The 24,044-nt window shown below is 46.7% G+C and overlaps 2 protein-coding genes across 2 annotated transcripts in view; one reads left to right on the forward strand and one right to left on the reverse strand.

Moving 5' to 3' along the window:
• Positions 1–24,044, forward strand: part of RPS2 (ribosomal protein S2) — a 75,690-nt gene that overhangs the window by 39,679 nt on the left and 11,967 nt on the right. The window lies entirely within an intron of this gene.
• On the reverse strand, positions 1,561–22,777 carry TBL3 (transducin beta like 3). The gene is made up of 22 exons (XM_073361721.1): positions 22,665–22,777; positions 20,188–20,239; positions 19,980–20,075; positions 18,216–18,263; positions 15,925–16,066; positions 15,260–15,344; positions 14,440–14,610; positions 13,986–14,061; positions 13,762–13,858; positions 12,885–13,096; positions 11,374–11,515; positions 10,455–10,513; positions 9,496–9,599; positions 8,629–8,779; positions 7,565–7,795; positions 6,625–6,695; positions 5,303–5,459; positions 4,824–4,882; positions 4,192–4,295; positions 3,071–3,142; positions 2,255–2,413; positions 1,561–1,835 (listed from the first exon to the last, which is right to left on the reverse strand). The coding sequence occupies exons 1-22, from the start codon at positions 22,709–22,711 to the stop codon at positions 1,747–1,749; spliced, it is 2,424 nt and encodes an 807-aa protein (XP_073217822.1). The 5' UTR covers positions 22,712–22,777; the 3' UTR covers positions 1,561–1,746.

Below are 24,044 nucleotides of genomic sequence, written 5' to 3' on the forward strand. Positions count from 1 at the left end.
ATGCGCTTAGAGCATTTGTGTGGGGACACACACAATCGACTATATAAAAACGCTTTCTACAAAACCGACTTCTATAAATTCGACCTCATTTCGTAGTGTAGGCAAGGCCTTAGACAGGACAGTCACAGAAGAGGGAGAGTTTTAACGCAAGAGTTCCCATTTGATTTCTGCCGTATTTATCCCATTTGCGCTGCATATCCAGACTGCATGCAGCACTTTGACCCCAAAGTTCTCAAAACACTTGAAACAGGCTGGCTGAATGTCATTATCCCCGTTTTACAGACTGAGGAAACAGAGGCCCAAAGACGCTAAGTGTCAGAGCTGGGGAGGGAACTCAGGCCTCTTGAGTTGGCCTTAATATACAATGAAAAATCATTGATAATTTTCTGCTGGAATTTGGCAGTAATCAGCAGACTTCCCCCACAATCAGGTTTCTGTAGAGAGGATTTTCAAACCTATTCAGACCCTGAAATGAGTGCTTGAAAACACATTCACACAAAAAAGTTCTTGGCACAGTAAAACTGATCAGCACAACGACATGGAGTGGGTTAGAGAGCAGGAGATTCAGATAATTTCCAACTGATTTTCTACGTAGCCTTGGGCGAGTCACCTTCACCTCTGACCCTCAGTTTAGCAGCTTGTCAAGCTGTCACACTGCCCTACTTCAGATGGTACAAGGCTTAATTAACAGTCACTAAAAGCACCTCTCTATCCTCCGATGGCAGGTACCGAGTGCACAGTATTACAACGTTCTGTGCTATTTAAAATGGCAATCAATACTGGCACCAAAGTTTATCGAGCTCAGAATGAAGACAAAACAGTTGTTGGTACTGAAGCAATTGCTGAAGTGCTGGAAATAGCAAACCCAGGTGAAGTCTGCATTCAGTAAGATCCCACTCCTTTTCATCCTGGTATTCTGCTGTTAATGTCCATGCAACAAAGATAAAACAAACACAGCGATGTGCAAACTTTGTTTAGGGTGCCAGAGTGCACAGAGGTGCAGATGTGCCGGGCTGCAATTGCGCAGATGTAGATTAGCAAGCAGCTCAGTAACAATGAGATTTAGGACTTTACCCGTTTCCTGTGTGCTCCTATGACCCTTCAAACAGCATCAGTAACGCACGTCTACTGAATCATTGCTTGCATTTGTCTGTCTTTTTCTCAGGAAACATTGCTTGCATTTGTCTGTCTTTTTCTCAGGTAGAATGGAAAGCCGGTAATGCCCACCCCCTCCATGCCCCAGGTTACCCTAAAGAAAGGGCTGTATGCACCAACACCCAACCTACACAGCCAGAAGTGAGCTGAAGTCTTAGCAAGCTCACCACAAGCGAGGGATATTTCACTGGAGCTCAATACAGAGGAGGAGCAGGAGCAGAGATACAGGCTGGTGCAAAGACAGAAATTGGGGGGTTGGGATGGTCTCCCAACAGAGCGCAGTGCTAACAATAAGAGGATCTTTGCTCTAGAACAGACACAGCAGGAGTCCGACTCGGGCAGGCAGCCTCTCCCCTCCTTATCTACGGTACTGAGGAGACAGCAAGTCGAGACTGGACTCGCTCATTTATAAAATCGAACTTGAAATATTTATTATAAAAATACTCAAACTGCAACATGGGCTGGGAGAGCCAACTAATGTTAGCATCCGGCACTTCAGTCAGTGTGCGTGCCCTTGGCTCGCCAGTCATTCCCCTCAGTATACGGCAAGCAGCGTATAAATGGTCCCAGACTCATGTCCTCTTCCCACTTTCACACATCTGCTAGTCTCATATTTTGCCACATGAAATCGATGAACATGGAGGCTTGTACTAAGCGGCCTAGTCTCTGGAAATGGCGCTCTGCAAAGAGGAAAGAAAAATTATTGCTAAACAGAAAGGGTTAAGTACAAGGAAAATCAGGGAGAATTCTCTTTTCTGCCCTGACTGAGGCTAAGGGGGAAAGGAGAGGCTGCCAAGTGTGTATCATCTTCACAGGCTTTGAAAAATTGTGCTTCAGTGCTGGTAATAAGATGCCAGGAAGCAATAGTGCATTCCGCAGAGCACGGCCCAATACAGCTGGCAATACTGCGTGTGCTGTTGTCTACACGCTCTGTGCCCAAGGCACAGCTCAGACACCTGGCTCTAGGCACGGCTGGGATCAGGCGCCGCGTGCTGGTGCGGGGGGAGTTGCCACGGGAGCACCTCTGGATGGGTGAGCCACGGAGACAACTGTGCCACTGTTTTAATGGAGCCGAGATGCGGGCTCTTCTGTCACTCACCGGTGTAAGGCAGAAGGGATTCCACAGCAGTTTTAATCCCCTCATACTGCAGGAGACAATCCGGCGCTTCATGCTTTAGGAGGATTTCAAGGACAGCCTGAGCCTCGTGGCAGTTTCGAGAGTTTGTGTTCCAGGTCACCAAAAACTTCAACACTGACTCTACAGAGAAAAGCCAGAAAAGCAGTTCACACGCACCAGCTCAAGGGCAACATCACCCCACAAGAGATGCCAGTTCAGGAGGGATCTGTTCTTTTCATACCCGGCTGACCTGGCATGACCGAGTGACAAGCTTGGGGGCCAGTAGTAACTGTATATCAAGTCCCTCACTGGATTGACCGTGACACAGGTTGACTGAGAACAACTAATCAGTAACATATGGAAGTGGCCTTGTGAACAGAGACGGTGACAGGGATGCAAGTCTCCGGGTTCTAAATTCCTAACTCTGCTCCTGACCCAACTTGGGCAAGTTACTTATTCTCCTACGTGCCGCCATTTCCCCATCTGTAAAACAGGGCTAACAGAACATAGCTGCCTCCTAGGGGCGTTGTGATGCTTTGACACACCCAGATGGAAAATGCTACCAATGTGCAAAGGATCATTGCATGGCTGCGGTCTGTGGCCACAGACCAGCCTGGAGCAGGCTCAGGCCTACGTCACCACTGGCACCCTTACTGATAGCAGCAGCTGCGCTTGGTGAGGGTGGGAGGTCAGTGGTGAAGAGTGAAGATAAGGGAGATTCTAGTCCTAGTTTCAGTACAGAAAACAGGCTTCTAATCTAAATACTCTTTTAGTCACATGAACAATAGCTCAACCAACCTTTCTGATCCTTCCGCAGTCTAAGGATGTTCTTTTCTAAGTTCTCTTTCCCATTGGTTTCCTTAAGGATAACTAAAGGGGAAAGTGAAGAGACAGGAAATAATGATAAGATTAATTTCTAGAAAATAAAAAGATTTAAAATAAGAAGCCAAGCTTTGGAAGCAGGAAGTTTCCAACAATTTGGGATATTTAATGAGTGTGCAACACTATATCCTAAGGTGTGCTGTTGTGAAAACAGGTGTGCGCCTAGGAACTTACCTACACACAAAATAAGATTATGAAGGTTGCAAATTCAAACGCTCCAAAGTTAGGAAATACCAGTATTGCCCGTGAAACCTTAATTCTGGCCCCTCGTGCGGACGCATTATGATACAGTCTTTAATTACATGATCACATGGTTAAGGCAATTGAATGCTGCTCTAGAAAATTGGATGCTATCTCTGCCTCTGCCCCAGATCTCCTGTGTTCTTTTAACCATTTTTTGCGTACGCTCAGAGAACGTTTAGGATACTGTACTATGTCAGTACCCTGGATCAGCCCAATTCCTCATCATCAATGAAAAAACATGAAAGCTAGGCCTAGTTTCTCTGCCAAACTCTAAACCTGAATTTGATCTCCAGGAAAACCAAATCAGCAACCTGACCCTCAGCGCTGTGAAGAGCTGCTTGTGGAGAACTGCCATGAGCTAGGTGCTCGTTTAAAATGCAGACGAATACTGCAAAGTAACAATTAAGCTCAATAAAGATTCTGGTTTCAGGCTGTTGGCTTTAGGGATGAAAGCTGCCCTGTCTGCTAATTCAAGGCCCACTGCTCCTGGACAATCAGTCACTGTGCATGATGCTTACAGGAGCCATTGAGGTCTGTTCAGTGCTGTGTTTAACATCGGTCATGCTCTGACCTTTCCTGAGATGTGCTTGTGCTGTGAGATCAGAGGAAACACTTACTGTTGGGCACAATGCAGTGGGGCATTGGTAATTTCAAATCAGAAAACAGAGATGACAAGAAAAGGGGAAAATAGAAGTGGGAGGCTCCTGGACTCTGGGTTTCTGTCTCTTTTACTTGACAGAAGGGGATGATTTGGAAGACACCAGAAAGAACCTTGACTGACAGTGGATACCTACCCTTGATCACTGTCAGCACCGTGTGTGGCCGATCCAAAGAGATTGCCAGCCCTAAAGCTTTCAGGTATTTCTTCTCATGGAGCAGGTTGGAAAGCTCTTGATCTCTGTAATGCAATCAGGAAGAAGAGGTTGTCAGAGGTTCATTTGCTTGAGAGAACAAAATGTTATACAAAATGCAGCAAATTCAATGGTAACAATGCGTAGAGATTTAATGCCAAGAAGTTAATAAAAGTAGGCTTCCCAGTGAAAACCTCAGTGTCATCATTGTGTCGATAATTATCCTGGCATTATGTTAAAAGGTTTCCTGAGCTATTCTGTGCTGGCTGACACAGGAGAAAATGAATGATGAGTAAGTTTCAATGGTCTGACTTGGCTTATCTCAGCAGTACAGAACCCTGAAGTTCACTGACTTCCAAGTTAATAGTTATTATATAAAGACTTTATGGGAAGCCAAGATAACCTACAGCAGCGGATGAAGAGACTAAGAGAGATTATGGGGCAGACAGCCAGATAAACAATGGCTTTGCTTTATGAATAAGAAGGAATGGGAAGGCTTTAAGTGCAGTTTCATGGGGATGGCACATGATAAAAGAGACAATATACTATCCCTCGTATTGCTCAGGGTTACTCACTTCATAATCTGCTCCTCTTGCTTAGCTTGCTCCTCTTCCAGCTCAATTTCAGTGACATCCTTTAACAGATCACAACACAGCCGCTGTCAGTCTTGCTTAAACAGAGTTTGATTTCCTCTTTATCCTCTTTAGCAAGATCTTTATGTGGGGTGTCAAATGCTGAATCTAGCTGCTCCCCAAATTATTTATAGCACCATGGACTCGGCCCCTTCCAAGCCATCACTTGTGCTCCCATTATGCCTCTCGTTGCTTGCAGGCTGCTCAGGGCCATTTCCTGTCCCTGCTTTTAGAGAGAAGTAGCCAGTGCTGATCTGGAGCCTCGGCCGAAATCAGTATCTGCCTATTCCCATTTTACAGATGGGGAGGATGAGGAAAGCAGAACTCAGGCAGCCTGGCTCCCAGTCCTGGATTCTGACCACTAGACCACACTCCCTCAATTCTTTTCTTAAAGCAAATTGAAGGAGGACCATGTACGATACCTTCCACAGGATGACACAGGAATCGCTGGATGCTGTCACGACCAGGTCATCCTGTTTGTTACAGTGGAGACCCCACACTTTATCTTCGTGAGCGTCTAACGTTTTCACACACTCATTTGTTTTAATTGTCCAAAGTTTCAAGAGCCCATCGGAACCGCTTTTGGAAAGGAGAAAGAGAAACCAAACGTAAACCCCTGGACTTAAATCGGCACTGGACAGTCTTATTCTTGCTCTACTGCATCCTGTCAGAAGTGAGGGCTTGGTAAAAATGACACTCTCAAACCATCAAGGGACTGTGTCAGGTTAAAAATCATTTCAAACTAAACCAAATGATGCTATGAACATCCCCTTAGGGTATTCTTTCTATCCTGGCTATTCACATAGCCCCGACCGATCATGGCAGTATCTGAGGCACTCAGAATCCGAATGTATGTAACCTCCCCCTGCACCCCGGGAGGCAGGGCAGTGCTGTTATCCCCATTGTACAGACAGGGAACTGAGGAGCAGAGAGAGTAAGTGACTTGCCAGGGACAGGAAGTTGGTAGCAGATATGGGAAATGAACCAGTGTCTCCCAAGACCCAGGCTAGCACTTTAGCCACTGAACCATTCTTCTTCTCTGAACTAAGAGCTTTAAACCCCAATTTACGTCTTGCTGTGTATGTAGTTCATTGTTTTTTTCCATTTCTCTGCTTGGACAGTGCAAAGATCATTCATTCAGGTTTTATTTCTGTTTATAACCAGTAAAGGCAGAAAATCCTTTCCTTGAGGGTTCTGCATTCGTTTCCCTTTGGCTGATTAACCCTTCCTCTGCTGCTCATGCCAGCTACAATAGATGAAATGCCCCTCCAGAGCTGCCCTCATATTGGATATATCTCATGTCCCAGATAGTTCAGCGGAGATTATGGGAACACAGCAGCACGGGTGCTAGACTGGAGGACAAATAGGGGAAGAACTAGCACTTCAGGAAAGCTGAGCAGAAATCCAGCATTTTCTCGTCAGCAAGGTGAACTTACAGTTCACTTCTGGGAAAGGGCTACAGTCAAGGTGGCTGGTGCTGACTCTTCTGGCTGCTGGTTTAAGAACCAAATCCCAGTGTCAGTGTAAGCAGGCCCAACTCCCACTGACCTCAATGGGAGCTTCACCTGCTTCCTCCAGAGCTGAATGTGGTTCCCTCTCTCGTCAGAATCCCACCTGCCAAGCACACCTCTCTCCTCGGGAAAGGGGATCATCAAATCAACAACTCAACCTCCTGCTCAAGCCTCTGTTTGCCAGTTCGCTGCACTGGCCTAGCTTCCCTTAGGCTCCCAGAGAAAGGTCATACCTACTAAGCAGCTGTGTCCCATGGCTCACGAAAACTATCTTCAGCACAGAGGCGTCATGACCTTCAAAAGTCTGGGGTGGAAAACAAACAGAAGATTAGACAGCCAGGTCACAGGGCAAACCTTGCCTCACTGTTTGGGGCTAGGAGGCAGTTTGGAATGGCGCTCTTCTTTCACAAGAACAAAATCTGTACCCAGATTCTAGATAAAGAAGTTCCAAGCAGGCAGACCATATCCCCGGAACCTGTGTTTTGCTGCAGGGTGGGAGAGATATGACGGAAGAAAAGACGCATCCCAGTACTACTTTATAGACGCTTAGTGTAACTGCTTGAACATGCAATCCAAGGATAAATCCCACATGGTGTCATCAGTGAGACATTTACATTAACTGGATCAGGCAGCTGCTGAAAAGTTGATTCACCTTCTTATTGTGTCAAGCAAACATTAAGATGGGAGATCACACCACTGGGGAAGAGCCACATGGGATCACAGCACTCGGACTGCTAAGTTATCTAAAAGTAGGAGCATGCAATAAGATGAGTGCAATGTAGCGTCATCCCCCTCCTTCTAATAATGAGACAGACTGACGGACTCGAGAGATGTTTCTCCATTGAAGACCAAGAGTCAAGTTACTCTGTTCTATGCCCATTTCCTCCAAGGTCCTGGCTGCGTCACATCAATCCAGCCTGCACTGCTCCTGGGTTGGCCAGGGAAGGAAGCAGGTTACTCAAGAGTACTGCTAAGGGGCTTGCTGCCTGTGCAGGCCTCAGATCTTGATGGCCTGGAGAACAAACCCAGGCCTGAACAGCTTTTCCCTCATCATGGGAGTGATATTACACTTCTGCTAGTCTGGCCAAGCCATGTCTGTCTGGAGCAGCCCTGATGAATCTCTGCCACATTCAGTGTTTGTCTAGACGACCCAGGAGTATGAATTTTCATTACCTTCAGACAGCTGAAGTCATGAATACCCCACAGCTTCACAGTGCCATCTGCTGAGGAGGTGGCCAAGACTTGATCCACAGGAGAAAACTGCACGCACCAGATCCCACGCGTGTGTCCTGAGAAGATGCCCATCAGAGAGCAATCAGGACAGGACCACAGCTTGGCCATCCTGTCCTGTGAGCCAGTGGCAATCAGTTTGTCATTTGGAGAAACCGCCACACTATTTATATCCTAGACAAAGTCACACAGAAGGAACAAAGCAGTGAAATTCTTTTGCCAGCACTAACCAAACACCTGGTTAGCCCAGGGCTGAGAACAGAGGAGTGAGAGATACACAAATTCTGAGACCTCAAGATTCATTGTTCCTGGGACTTTACCTGTTTTACAGCTAACACACCTGAGAAGATCTGTTACAGCTCAACTAGAAACTAAATACAACATTTTTCCATGATGTGATCTCCCCAGCACACGAAATCTTTCCTTTTGTGCAGCTGTTCTATGTTTATATGTTGGTGCCCCCAAGCCAAGTCCCACTAACTCCATCAGTCTCAGACACACATGTTTCTTGTCCTGATCTGAGATTCCTAGAGGAGAACTAAAACATCTGAATGAAAGCCACAGACAAAGAGGGGAGAAAAATACATAGACTATCAGGTTTGGAAGGGACCTTAGGAGGTCATCTAGTCCAACACCCTGCTCAAAGCAGGCACAATCCCCAATTTTTGCCCCAGATCCCTAAATGGCCCCCTCAAGGATTGAACTCACAACCCTGGGTTTAGCAGGCCAATGCTCAAACCACTTTGGGAAATTTTTTTTTTAGTGAAAGGAACAAATGGCTTCGGGGGGATTTCCCTAGCCTCCACTTTACAAATAAATCACTGATTTTCCTTGTCTGATGTCAGTGGAAGTTATTTCATCAGTCACGTTACTGCCTGGAATCCATAAACATATGTTTTACGAAGTACTGAACCTTGCGGCCAAAGGCACTCAAAGCACAGAACACAAGAACTGCCTCGCTGAGCTTTCACAGAAAAAGAACCTTCTCAAGTCCGCTGAGCTTTTACCTTGTCATGACCCCTCTCCGTCACGTGGGCATGAAGGATTTCAGGGCTGGAGACCAAGCCTGCTTTTGCTTTGGCAGTGAGGGACTCTGGGAGATTCCAGACTTTGATCGTACAGTCTTGGCTGGTGGTGACTACAAAGCTCTCTTTCATTCTGGAAGCGGGAGTTGGGGGGGGCAAGGGGGGAAATAGGAAAAGGAAAAATGTCAAATGCAATAAAGCAAAACAATTGCTTCACCTGCACAGAGAAAATGGCTTTTCTTTCTCTAGCGCCATCCTATGCACTCAGCTGGGATTTCAAACAGCTCAGTGTTTTAATGTTTTCCAAAGCTTCATTTTATTTCATTTCATTTCAACCCTTACAACAGTCCCCCGCAGTTCAGCTATTCGCCACAGGCATCATTACTCCTCTGGGCCAAATCTCACTTACTGAATTGCACCTTTTGAATACAGAAATTGGGCTGCAAAAAGACACAAATGTGAAGAAAGGAAACAAGTTTATAAACAAGCAAGATTTCCCAGCAAGTTCTCTTATCTCAGTATTTCTCCTCTGTCCCAAACCCTTACCCCTCTAATTGACCATAACGTAATCCAGGAGCTAGACAGACAAAGGCTCTTGCAGCTTTTTGTTCTTCTAGACAAACTTGAGCAAGGTGGACAAAGAGGAGAAGAGCAAACATAAGAGCTGGGGTTGGTGGGGCAACAGGGTGGACCAAAAAAGCCTCTCTTCCAATCTTATCACGTTACAAGTCAACACCTTCACCCTGACTGGCCTGGGCCACTGCAGAGGCAGCAGCCTTAGTTTACACAGGCTGTGGTTTCTTCATTGTGAACACAGACCACATGTAGGAAGAACGATGCCTCCGTTACCTTGAGCAAGAGAGAGCACCCACTCCATGGGCGTGACCTAATCCTTCGGCCATGCAGACCACCTCGCCGGCTTTACCCATCCGCCAAACCCGGAGGCTTCTGTCCTGAAACAGGAAAGGAGGAAAACAGTTACTCTGACAAGTGAACAGAGTAGTATTAATAGCCAGCGTGCTTGGTATTAAAAAAAAAATAATAAAAAAAGATCTGTCTGCAGTCATTTCATCACCACCACCTCAGGGCACAACCAGACAACCATAATGAGGGACTCCAGCTTACAGTCCAAGCAATATTCATAGAGCCATAGAAATGTAGGACTTAAGAGATTACTTAAATTCACTCTCCTGTGTTTAAAAATCTTTGAAGGGGATTCCACAACCTCCCTATTATCCTTTTCCAGTGCTCAGCTATTCTCAGAGTTAGAAAACTATCCTAATCCAACCTAAATCTCCGTTTCTGCAAACTAAACGAGACAAATTGAAGTTAATTTTAATGGTAAGCTAAAATTTACGTTAGTTACTTCATTTCTGAGCATGTTGAGACAGCCTGCCCCTTGCCTCCTTACCTCTGATCATCTATGCTACACACTGCTCCCAGCCACTTTTGCAGCAATGAATAGCTCTGAGCTCACATGCTGGAGAGAAACGCTTACTAACAGCAGCACAAATACTGAAGATCCCAGGAAGATCAAACAACTGGGATTTCCTGCTGGGACAGTATACTAAAACCAACCCATATTTTTCTAAGGACAATATTAAAAAAACGATAGGAATAAGGAGATAGATATCCAAGCTCTTTATAAATCCTATTTCAAAGGAGAGGTGGACAGAAGTTTCCATCATGGAAAGGACAAAAGCCCTTTCCAAAATCAAGGACAATGAGCAGAAAACTGCCCACAACAATAAAGATCACTGTAAGCAATGGGCCATCCTAAGCATCCAGGGAAGGAAATATTATATTACCTTAGCACAGCTAGAAAACATCAACCCCTTTCTGAAGACATCCAGGGCAAGAACTGTTTCTGAAAGGAAAGACGGCAGCAATTACTGTTAATTATTTGTAGCGCCTAGGAGCCCTAGTTGTGGGCCAGAACCCTATTGTCGTAGGTCTATTTCAAACAGAATAAAAAGATTAATTCGCAGTTCTTCAGAGCAGGGCCAAATATAAAACAAGAGATAACAGATAGAGGCAGACAGATGGGGCAGCGCAAGGAAACAATGGGAATACTGGTCAGCATACTCAGCAGTGGTCTCAGCACCACTGGGCTAACCACTGCCACATTGCTGTGATGGCTATGAAAAAAAAGGGGAGTTTTAAGAAGGGTTTTGAAGGATAATGAGTTTTGTGGATGGTTACAGGGAGCACCTCCCACGCATGAGGGGCAGCAACAAAATATTGTATTTAGACAACAGAAATGCATGAAATAATGCAGAGTCCACCACCCAGTAGGGGTGAGGGGAAGCTCTGTGGGACTTAAAAACACACCTACACTGTGGGCTCTGCTGTTTGCTAGTAAGTACTTGGCTAATTTTGAGGACCTGGTGTGATTTGATTAGACGCTTGCAGTCACTACCACTCAGAGTCGGTCTTCGCCCCCACACACGCTATCTAGAATTTAAGAAGATTTCAGTGCTGGCGAAAGATGCTAAACCAACAGCCCTGGAGAATAAAGGCTTCTTTTTATGCAAAACAGGGAAAGCATGGGAGCTTCCACACACACCGCCTGCAGAGCGGATGCCTCCACCCTGCTCTGGAGAACTAGAGGGCACTGCAGCCTTCACACAGATGAGTCTTGGGAGGAGAGAAGCCTGAGCCAGGGGCGACTCACACAGTTCCTCCCTGCCCATTGCAGAGCTGATAAGTCTCTAGGTCCCTGCATACCTGTGTGGCCATACAGGATCTGGCAGTGCGACGTTGCCAGCTCAAACACTTTCAGCTGAGGGCTGTTGGTAGCCACAACAATGTGAGAGTCAGCAGGGCCAAGGAACCGCACATCCAGAACCTCCTCGTTGTAACCTGCAAACTGAGGGCAACGAAACAAGAGACAGCTTAACAGACAAGGAATGAGCTGGCGAGAGAAGACCCAAATGACAGCTATGGTGGCTGGCAGCACTGCATTCATGTGCATGCCTGGGGGTTTTTCATTTGATGCCATGCTTAAAAACAATCTGACACAGCACAGCCTCCATTTAAATACATAGACATTTAAGGATGTGGCACATTCCTCGATGGTCTGTCCCTCACTGCCCTTTCATCTCTGTTTCATTTGTTTAAGAAGAAATCCCTGCAAAGAACAACCTATAACTCCTGATGCCAGGTCTTTGGTTCATACTGCATGGGCCCCAAATCAGTACAATGCAAAGCTCTCCCAAAGAAACCTTATCAATGAACCTGTGCTCTGCGCATTGGAAATAGATCTGAGTACCAAGGAGAAAAGGGTAAGAACATAAGAACGGCCACACTGGGTCAGACCAAAGGTTCATCTAGCCCAGTATCCTGTCTTCCGACAGTGACCAGTGCTGGGTGTCTCAGAGGGAATGAATAGAACAGGTAATCATCAAGTGATCCATCCCATCGCCCATTCTCAGCTTCTGGCAAACAGAGGCTAGGGACACCATCCCTGCCCATCCTGCCTAATAGCCATTGGTTGACCTATACTCCATGAACGTATCTAGTTCTTTTTTGAACCCTGTTATAGTCTTGGCCTTCACAACATCCTCTGGCAAGGAGTTCCACAGGTTGACTGTGCGTTGTGTGAAAAAATACTTCCTTTTGTTTGTTTTAAATCTGCTGCCTATTAATTTCATTTGGTGCCCCTTAGTTCTTGCGTTAGGAGAAGGAGTAAATAACATTTCCTTATTTACTTTCTCTACACCAGTCATGATTTTACAGACCTCTATCATATCTCCCCTTAGTCATCTCTTTTCCAAGCTGAAAAGTCCCAGTATTATTAATCTCTCCTCATACAGAAGCTGTTCCATACCCCTAATCATTTTTGTTGCCCTTTTCTGAACCTTTTCCAGTTCCAATATATCTTTTTTGAGATGGGGTGACTGCATCTGAACGCAGTATTCAAGATGTGGGCGTAGCATGAATTTATATAGAGGCAATATGATATTTTCTGTCTTATTATCTATCCCTTTCTTATTCCCAACATTCTGTTCGCTTTTTTGACTGCCGCTGCACATTGAGTGGATGTTTTCGGAGAACTATCCACAATGACTTCAAGATCTCTTTCTTGAGTGGTAACAGCTAATTTAGACCCCATCGTTTTATATGTAGCAACAGCTGGGGAAGATGGAACCATTAGACAAAATGTTGTCATTGAACATGGAGTTGTCCCAAGGCATGGTGGGGGAAGAGAAGAGGCACTGAGGTTTGGTACATGGTACCTGCTTCCTGAGCTGAAGTGTCTGGGCATCGTAGAAGATGATATTATGCTCTGCAGTCACAGTTGCGATCTCATTTTTCCCCGGCACCAGCATGCACTGTGTCAGACTGTGTGCACTGCCCTCTTCTTTCTCCTTGGCGTCCACACGTTGGTACGGCACGGGCTGGGTGTACATGCAGGCAGCTGTGGCCGCATCCCAGATGTGCAGAACCCCTAATGCATGGGATGTACACTGCCTGTAAGTGGCATTACAATACCTGCACAGTATACTCAGAAAAGTCCTCCGAGGTGTGTCCGTTCAAACTCCAGCCTTGTCTACAGGAGACAGCTGTGCTGGTTTAAGTAACTGTGTGATTTTTAAACTGATTTAGTTCCGTGAAAGGCTGCCTGGACACTCTGACTTTGGTCTAAGCCAGACTTATCTCAGGTTAGCTAAAATTGATTAGGAACAGGTTTAAGATAAACCAAAATAAGCCACTCAAACTGAAGTGTCCACAGAGGGGTTTGCACTGGTTTAAGACTCGATTTCATTTAAACCAGTGCAATTTTCTCATGTAAACATGATGCCTAAAACAGAAGGTGTTTTCTAAATTAAATCTAGACTATGAAATCTGAGCAGGCGTTCATCCCCCACTCATCACCGTGGTATCTGGGACTGTAAAAGCTTAGCAGAAACGGGGAGGGAGAGAAAGTGCTGCCTTAAATATCCCAAGAGGGCCAGAACAGGTTCACTGAACTGGACCTGGCTTTCAACAGATACAAGACAATGGGAAGAATGCCGAGCCCTGACAATGGCTGGCCACAGAGTGTAATTTACTCCTTCTTACACCCCGGAGTCTGGCAGCGACAAGACAAGAAATTCCAAAGGGCTCACTCACCTTTGCTGCCAGCTGTGAGAAAGTGAAGCCCTCGTTTCTTCACACCCAAGTGTGAGAAATCTCCATCCTCGGGTAACAAAACTGCAGCCTCCACGCTCTGCGACAAACAATGAGGTGCAGTAAAAGGTAAGTCTAATTTAACAGCCTGAGTAACCACTTGGAATCATGAGCAGGTCCCTTTTCTCCTGACTAGAAGTCAAATACCACTGGGGAAGTAATCTCACCTCATATATAGGGACAGTCCTCTTGGCTTCTCTTGTTTTCAAGTCCCATACCATACAGATTTTATCACGACCAGAGCTGCAATAAAGGTTGTAAAGAAAAATTCACTATCAGCACCTTCCAGCCAAGACTGTCAAAGCAAAGTCAGACGTGGAGCTATGGCTAGTCAACCCCTCTCTAAGTCAGGTGCGGGATGAACAAAGCCACACACAACCCTGTGAGGCAGTTCAGTATTAACTCCAATTTACATATGGGGACACTGAGGCACAGAGCATGATTAGGTGAAACCCAGACCCTCAACCTCTCTCTCTCGGAGCCCCACCTGAGCCTCAATGTGCTGTACTGTCACCCCTTCCTTCCCTCGATAGCAAACCCCACGGGCAGCAAGAGAATGCCATATGTTTCTTAGGGAGGGGGAATCTAAATGGAGATCTGATAAGCTCATAACAAGTCTACCTGATGAGTGTGTCCTTATCTGCAGCAAAAGCCAGAGAGGTGACAGCACTGTAGTGGCCGTCGAGAGAGGCAATACACTTGCTGGATTTCAGGTCCCAGATCTGGATTTTATAGTCTATTGAGGAGGAGAAGAGCTGCAAGCGGGAGATATCGGGATGGAACTCGACGATGCTAGCGAGGGAGGGAGAGAGAGATTAACACAATGCAGGCACAAATCAACCAGCATCGTCTCTGATACGGCAATAACATAAATGTCTAGCATCTATAACAGACCATTCACATTACCTAAACTGGAGTTAAATTACTGCCCTCCTTTGTGGAATCTCGTTTATCCAGTCTGCCCACTGGAAAAATTTACCATAGGTCTTTGCCCTCGGAAATGCTCTAAAGAGTCCATAAATTGTCAATTGTGGGTGTCTCAACTTGAGTTCACAGAATTCCTTAACCATATCATCTCCCTCCCTATCTTTTCCTGCCAAAGCAACAGCCAGTTGTAGCCCTGGTCCCTCCGTTAGCAGATCAAAAATTGGAAACTGAAAACAAGTTTTGGACCCGCTCAGTACAAGTCATTTGCATTCCCCTTACCCAGAATGCTCTTCTTACTCAGTCATCTCAGGATAATACTAATGATCAGACGGGGATGGGGCCAAAAGGATTGGCAGTGATTGCAATTGTACAGCAAGATCTGCTAACAGAATTGGGGTCACAAACCCAGATCCCCAAGCTGCTGCTCCTTATTTCAGACAGAACATCTGGGTGGAAAACTGTCTCTGCTAGTTTCCCTAATGGAAAAGGGAGGCTAAGAAGATTTTCTCCTTACTGTACAACCCCCGAAGATCCTTTCAGGTTATGCGTGCAGTACTGTTTGACTACATCCCAGATTTTAATGGTACTGTCACAGCCACCTACAAGAAGAAAGGACATGAAGGAATTAACAACAGAAATGGGTAAAACAGCAGGGCTGGGACGCTAGCAGTTGTATCAGTTTCACAGATTACAAAAGCAGAAGAGGCAAAATGAGAGAGAGAGAGAGAACAGTTAGTCAAAACAGCTACCAGGGAGGTTGCACAGATTATAGCACTTTGCATTTTCAGAGGGCTTTGTAAGTATCTACTCACTGGTCCTCACAATAGACAGGTACTGTTACTGTCCTTACTCAGAGATGAGGACCCTGAGACACAGAAAAGTTAAAAAGGACTTGCCCAACCCCGCCGCACCCACTCCCTGTCCCACGAGCGAGTTTCAGAGCTTTCCAGATCTGTGCTCAGACCACTAGACAAGCTTCTCTCTCGGTGCATGTGACAATTTGTAGAATTTTCAATTAATAATATATTTTTACATAAAAACAACCTTCTTATTGCAATAACAGGAAAGCCTTGAGAGGCTCCCATTCAAACACTGTCACTGTCTAACATCACAGAAGTTAAGACCATTTCATCACAAAAACAGACTCCCACATCATGCGACACTGAAGTCAGACTGTACCTGTGGCCAGCAAAGTGGAAGTGGGGTCAAAGACCATGGCAGCCACTGGTGCTGTGTGCATTGCTTTCCATGTACGTCTACACTTGTTCTCTCGCCATTCCCACTGCTTTAACAGCAACGCCCGGCTTCCCGTCACAAGAATCTAACAGAAACACACAGCAGGAAAAAGATAAAAATACAGAGATTAAGTTAGCCAGTACATTCACATTCTGCGTTATGTTCACAGCGCAATTTAGAAAACCTAGAGACAGACAACAGCTAGGAAATTTCAGTTACCAAAAGAAGCTAATTCTGAAACTAATATATTTACCAGCATTTTCTTTTTTTTATAGCAAAAGCCTGGAAGCCTTATAAATAACATAAAAATGTAAGTACATCACAATGCACCGGACAGAAACGCAATGCTGTAGTGCAACAAACAGATACTTAATATATATATATAGGGGGGTGGGAATTGTAAGTTTAGAAGTAACTGCTAGTCTTTCAGAAGCAGGCACTACAGATAATAACAAACAGCTAATAAAGGCCTGTTGTAATAATTGGGCCTACAAATTTACTGTAATTGTGAGATGTGAATAAGTTCATAAAATATCACAATAACCTAGAACAATAAATGGTGATGGGGAAAAGATGCAAAAGGGATACAGAACCAATTAGGACAAACAAAAAGGCCTATTCATATAACTCAATGACTGTGTTAAAATTATGCCTGATAAACTAGAGAAGGAACCAGAAATTGACAGATCAAAATTGGTGTGTCAGAAATTAGGCCAAATAAAAGAATGAGGGAATGGACTATTCCACCAATCGCTCCCTTTGGGGTCCTCAAAAGAAAAGACTTTTGGGGAAAATAAAAGTCAAGCTAACAACAGTTGCTGGCTGGGAGAGAGGCGAAACAGAAGAAGCTAGCTACACCAGCATGGCTGCTGCTCCCACCATCTTCTGGGACCCTGGGATCCACCATGACACCGTTGGGCCTTTGTCATCCTGATCCTGAGAGATGTCCTGACCTGACCAGGCCAGGCCAGGCCAGAGAGAAGGACCCAGATGACATCATCTCTGCTGGCTCTGGCTAAATCTTGTTGGGATCCCAGAGTTTTGGTTCTTGCTGTCACCTTCCTCCCCACTGTGTGTTCTTTTTCTTTCCCACCTTCCTTCTCCTTTTTCTTACTTCTTTCTTTTTGTCTTCTGTCTGACAAGCATCTGGATTAGCCAGGCAAGACTATACATTTTGCAACATTGCTGTAAGTTAAAAGCAATGCCCTAAACAGCCTGATGCTGGTACAAGTTTGCCAGGTCTTGGGAGTGGCCGATGAGACCATGTGCCATGCCTATGTTTCTCCAGCAGTGAGGCTGCAAGTGAAAGTCAACACCAGAGACAGAGGCTGCATTTTCTCTCTCTACTATTCTTTTCTCTTCCCTCTTGTGTTTGCCTTGTTTTGTCTTCTAGGGAACAAACAGCAACTACAATAGCTCCAGTCCATTTCAACTACCTTCTCTTTTCCCCAAAAAGGACAGTTGTTACCACCTTTAAAATGTGGAAGTTGTTAGAAAGAAAGCCTTAACATTTTACATGCTTTTGCGGTTTTTCTTTCTTTTCTGCATCTTTAGTAAAAGGTTAAAAAACAAACAAACAAACAAGCAGTGTTTGCCAGTGTACTAAGCAGACTGATGTCTCTGTTTACGAAACCCCAAACTTTGTTTAAAACTGTTCAGTGTTGGACAGTGACTGGGTCACATTAACATCTTTGGCTCTTTGGGTCATAATATTCCATCAAAATTAATACCATAGGCTCCAATCCTGCAAACGCTTAAGCACACGCATATTTGCAAGAATGGGTCTAGAGTTAGCTCATAGAGTAAATTAAAATAGCAGCCAGTACAATCTATGCACATGCACAAATTGAATATATTTGATTGTATCCCTTTCCCTCTATGTTTTTTGTCTTCTTAGATTATAAGATTTTTGAGACAGGGACCATTTCCCTATATGTGTTTGCTCGGAGCTTGTCACAATAAAGTTTCAATCCAGATTGTGACCTCTGGGCACTATTGTAACATAATTATTAAATAATAATTCCCTTTAATTTATACAGGATGCAAGTTTGTTGGAAGTAGCAATTCAGACTGCACAAAATGTATTAGAAAATCCTGTCAGAAATTAAAGATGGGAGAGTCCAAACAGACCCCATTTGGACCATCGCCCTTTGCGAGCGTTGCTGACATGATTATTTACGGGACCTATTAAAGTGGAATGGAAAATAAGGAACCAAGTGTAACTTGTCATATACCTCATCATCAGGGCTAAGAACAAATGATGTAATGTCCTCCTGATCATCCTATAAATGGAAGAAAGAGGCAGTTAAATCATCTGTGCAATATTTTTAAATGCCATGTTGCCCTATTCTCTTTACAGGTTTTACATTGCCTACTCATGCTACATTGCTTCTTGCGCTCACTGAGTGTGCGCTTCATCACAGAATCTCCTGCCGAGGAAACTGCAGAATACCCATGAACAAGTAAGACTAACAGGACTGGGTACATTGTACCGGGCTAAGAAATCCTGGTTCCCACAATGCTACACTTCTTTCCCGGACTGAGAGTTCCAACCTGCTGAGGTGGGGCACAGGGACAGAAACAGGGTGAAGTGTGTGAGTGAGATTCCCAGGAAGCTGCTTCTAGCTTTCATTTAGCTCATGTCACTGTCAAGTGCAGACTCTTCATTTCAGTGGCAATCCAAAGGTGAATCATTTCCAGAGAGACTGTTCACAGGCAAGTTTCCTACTCTGACCAGAAGGCTCCCATGCTAACTATATTGCTTCAGCCCACCAGGATGCATGTCCGCAAGCACATCTCACTACCGGGGTCTGGAATTTGAGACTAAATCTAATTTCCCATGATAAATAACAAGTACATAAGAACCACCATGCTGGGTCAGACCAATGGTGCGTCTAGCCCAGTGTCCTGGCCTCAGAGCGGCCAGTGCCAGCGCATCAGAGGGAATGAACAGAACAGGACAGTTTTGAGTGATCTATCCTGTCGTCCAGTCCCAGCTTCTGCCAGTGGGAGGTTTAAGGACACCTGGAGCATGTGGTTGCATCCTTGACCATCTTGGCTAACAGCCATTGAGGGAACTATCCTCCATGAGCTGATCTAATTCCTTTTTAACTCAGTTATACTTTTGGCCTTCACTGCATCCCCTGACAACGAGTTCCACAGGTTGACTGTGAGTTCCATGAAGAAGTACTCTCTTTTGTTTGTTTTAAACCTGCTGGCCTATTAATTTTACCCAGTAACCCCCGGTTCTTGTGTTATGTGCAGGAGTAAATAACACTTCCTTATTCACTTCATACAGTCGTGATTTTATGGACCTCTATCATATCCCACCCTTAGTCGTCTCTTTTCTAAGCTGAAAAGTCCCAGTCTTTTTCATCTCTCCTCATACGGAAGCTGTTCCATCCCCATGATCATTTTTGTTGTCCTTCTCTGCACCTTTTCCAATTCCAATATATCTTTTTTGAGATGGAGTGATCGGAACTGCACGCAGTTTTCAAGGTGTACCGGGGATTTATATAGTGGACCATGACTGCACAGACCCCACTTGGATGGGTAGGAAAGTGGTCCATTCAAGAAGAAAAACCTGTGTGTACAAAAGTACTGGGAAAAAAAAACATTTCCTTTCATTCCATCTTCAGACAGTGCTTGTTCATGGAAACTCAGAACTGCTTCTTTGCACCACTGAAAAAGGCCCTCTTTTATACTGAGACATGAAACTGTATTAGCCACTTCCTAGCAAGAACTAAACTTTGAAAATGTTTTCAAATCTCATTGTAGTCAGGAACATAGCAAATAAATAATGTATCTGTCTGGATTTAGATACATTTCTCATTCTTCAATACTCAAACTTTCTTCTCAATGCCTTTAGATGAATGCCCCAGTAATAAAGGTAAAACACCCTTTGAAAGTCATTTGAAAATACTGAATTAAATACATCACGTTAGTAGATAAAAGTTAATCTAGAAAACTTAAGTTAGTTTGATTTTGCATCATCTCACCTGTTCGATGCTATGAACAAGTGCTCCTGTTGCAATGTCCATTATATTTAGTTTTGTCCCACAGGGGCAAAACACATGTTTTCCATCTCGGCTGATCTAGAAAAAAAAACAAAAAAGTTTATGGCACCAAAAAGAGAGTTGATATATGTATCATTGTTTACTTTCCTCCCCCAAGATTTCAGTAAAAGAATTTGGGGTTTGGCATTACCTGAACTTTCCCTCCTTTGTAGAAAGGCTCAATTTTCCTAGACACAGCATAGCTGAAAGGATAAAAAGAAACAGAAATAGAGGAACAGTTAAAATAGACTGATTTGTTTACACCATTTTCATTAAAAGCACTTTGAAGTGATTATTCATATGCAGGAACACTATATGTATACGTCTTACCAGAATTAAACCTGCTAGAAAAATTGTAGCTAAATAAATATCAGAAAATAAAAAAAGACCAACATGTGCTATGTATAGAAAGAAATGGATTATCTGAGTCATGTACCAGCAACATAAATTACAGTAAAATACTTCTGTGTAACTGCTCAAGTCTATTCCTGTAACATCTTTTCCTTTATGAATTCCTGCTTCAAGTTTGTGAAGACAAGCGAGTCCAACAACAAACTATGCTGGATTTCCCAGAATTTTATTGTTTTGTACAGGGACTAGTGAAAGTTCACAGTTTCTAATAGAGCTGCGTTATTGCACTAAAAGCATCAGAGGCTGACACAGCAAACATGCGCCACCGAGACAGCACTGTAACCACCAGTGATTCAATGTGCATCATGTTACGTTTAGGTGATCTGGAACAAAAACTCTGATTCTAATGTAGCAGAATCAGAATGTTGTACTGCTGTAAAACAGTAGCCTGTGCACAAAATCTGCTCCCTAGCAGTGAAGATAATAAGCACTGTTAAAAACCTATAGAATGTAACAGAGGATAAGATCCTGACTAAAGTGGGTTTGACAAATCTGACAGTTCTCTACAGTACAGAATCATTCTATATTAAATCTACCAGCTTTCTCTTAAGGAGATGAGACCAATATGCCAGAGGTAGAACCCTCACTCCCAACGTGTTCTGTGGGTGTTATTAAATAACAATTACTAAGTGGCGGCACTTTGGAAGGAAGGGAGAAGAGCCATGAGACAATTGTGGGTCATAGCCTGGTGAGGGGAAAACAAATGGTATCTGACAAACTCGATATTACGTCTGTGTGACAGAATCCCAGGCTTGCCCCATCTGCACAACAGCACAGAGACAGCCACTGGCCTGGCACCCTCCCAGCCGCCTTCCTGGCGGACACCCCTGTGCCACAGCACCCCTTCCCGCCACAGCAACACCAGGGCTCCCACCATGGCACCCCCACGGTGATGGCACGAACGTGCCCCTCCCCATTGGCGGCAGCACAGACGGAGAATGGCTCCCCCACACCACCCCCAAAAGGCTTTCGGATCTCTGAGACACAAGGGACCCCACAGGCCCTTTTTGCTCCCTGGGACCCCTGTCTTCCTCCCTGGGGCTCTCAGCTCCCGTCCAGGCTCCTTTGCTCCCTGGGGATCTCAGCTCCCCCTCCCCCACCAGCCCCTTTTCTCCCTAGGGATCTCAGCCACCCCCTCCCCCTTCCTCCCTGGGGATCTCAGCTCCCCTCCCCCGCCGGCCCCTTTTCTCCCTAGGGATCTCAGCCACCCCCTCCCCCTTCCTCCCTGGGGATCTCAGCCACCCCCTCCCCCTTCCTCCCTGGGGATCTCAGCCACCCCCTCCCCCGCCGGCCCCTTTTCTCCCTGGGGCTCTCAGCCCCCCCCCTTCCTCCCTAGGGATCTCAGCCCCCTCCCTTCCTCCCTAGGGATCTCAGCCCCCCCCTCCCCCTTCCTCTCTGGGGCTCTCAGCCACCGCCTCCCCCTTCTTCCCTGGGGATCTCAGCTCCCCTCCCCCGCCGGCCCCTTTTCTCCCTAGGGATCTCAGCCACCCCCTCCCCCTTCCTCCCTGGGGATCTCAGCCACCCCCCTTCCTCCCTAGGGATCTCACCCCCCCCCCTTCCTCTCTGGGGCTCTCAGCCCCCCCCTCCCCCTTCCTCCCTGGGGATCTCAGCCACCGCCTCCCCCTTCCTCCCTGGGGATCTCAGCCCCCCCTCCCCCTTCCTCTCTGGGGCTCTCAGCCACCGCCTCCCCCTTCCTCCCTGGGGATCTCAGCCCCCCCCTCCCCCTTCCTCCCTGGGGCTCTCAGCCCCCCCCTCCCCCTTCCTCTCTGGGGCTCTCAGCCCCCCCCTCCCCCTTCCTCTCTGGGGCTCTCAGCCCCCCCCTCCCCCTTCCTCCCTAGGGATCTCAGCCCCCCCCTCCCCCTTCCTCTCTGGGGCTCTCAGCCCCCCCCTCCCCCTTCCTCCCTAGGGATCTCAGCCCCCCCCTCCCCCTTCCTCTCTGGGGCTCTCAGCCCCCCCCTCCCCCTTCCTCTCTGGGGCTCTCAGCCCCCCCCTCCCCCTTCCTCCCTAGGGATCTCAGCCCCCCCTCCCCCTTCCTCCCTAGGGATCTCAGCCCCCCCCCTCCCCCTTCCTCCCTAGGGATCTCAGCCCCCCCCCTCCCCCTTCCTCCCTAGGGATCTCAGCTCCCCTCCCCCGCCGGCCCCTTTTCTCCCTGGGGCTCCCCCCTCCCCTCTGGCGGCCCCTTTGCTCCCTGGGGCTCCCGCCGTCCCCTCCGCTCACTTGGATTTGAAGCGCACGGGCGCGCTGCCGGGGCGGGTGGCCGCCATGCTCCCGCCGGGCCCCTCAGCGGCTCGGACTCTCGCCGCCCCGCCCCCAGGGAGCACGCGTGGTTCCGGCGCTCTCAGGTTGCCAAGGGCAAAAGCATCACTTCCGGCGCTCCCTCGCGACGTCACCCATTCAACCCCCCCGCCCGGGGAGCCCGCGGAACTAGGGGCTGGGCGCTCGCCCCACCCCCCCCGCCCCTGTTGAGTGCGGGCAGATCGCCCCGGGGGCTGAGACAGGGGGACCGGCGTGTTCGGGGGGGGGGTCTTCACCCGGCCGGGCCGTGCAGCCACCTCTGGGGGGGAGCGAGGCCGCCCGCAGCAGCGCCCCAGCCCAGCGTAGGGCAGGAGGGAGAAGGGGGAAATCAGGCTCCAGTTCAGCACGGGCTCCCAGCGGGCCGCAGATGCCAGTGCTACCCCACCGGGGCCCCTGCGGGAGCGTTCCCCGCTCCCAAAAAACCCGACTGCATTGTTCCCACCCCCTAGACGCCCCCCATGCCCACACACGGGTTCAAGAGTCCACATTCATCGACTATCAGGGTCGGAAGGGACCTCAGGAGGTCATCTAGTCCAGCTCAAAGCAGGACCAATCCCCAATTTTTGCCCCAGATCCCTAAATGGCCCCCTCAAGGATTGAACTCACAACCCTGGGTTTAGCAGGCCAGTGCTCAAACCACTGAGCTATCCCTGCCCCCCAAACAGATGTGTGAAGGTAACATGAAATCAGGGCCCCCTTGAACTGACTGGGGCCCTAAGCTATTACTTTGGCTGCTTACAGCTACTGCCACTACTGGATACAATTAACTTAGGCTTGAATAGAGACTGGGAGCGGATGGGTCATTACACAAAGTAAAACTATTTCCCCATGTTTATTCCCCCACCCACCGCTGTTCCCCACACATTCTTGTCAACTGCTGGAAATGGCCCACCTTGATTGTCACTACAAAAGGTTCCGCCCCCAGGTAATATAGCTCACCTTAAGTGATCACTCTCGTTACAGCGTGTATGGTAACACCCATTGTTTCATGTTCTTTATGTATACAAATCTCCCCCCTGTATTTTCCACAGTATGCATCCGATGAAGTGAGCTGTAGCTCACGAAAGCTTATGCTCAAATAAATTTGTTAGTCTCTAAGGTGCCACAAGTCCTCCTTTACTTAGTATGTGTGTCTGGAAAAACTATAGTTACCTAAACTGGGATGTGGCCAGTACACCAGGTTTTATCCCCCCTCCCCTAGAAAGATATGCTGGGGCTAAGCTAACCGTCTTGGCTATACTTTAAAAAAAGTGTAAAGTATCACTGCCTCTTGTAGCCTACAAAAAAAGCAAGTTTTAACCA

The sequence above is a fragment of the Lepidochelys kempii genome, chromosome 10 (assembly GCF_965140285.1).
Source record: "Lepidochelys kempii isolate rLepKem1 chromosome 10, rLepKem1.hap1, whole genome shotgun sequence".
In the NCBI taxonomy this organism is placed as follows: domain Eukaryota; kingdom Metazoa; phylum Chordata; order Testudines; family Cheloniidae; genus Lepidochelys; species Lepidochelys kempii.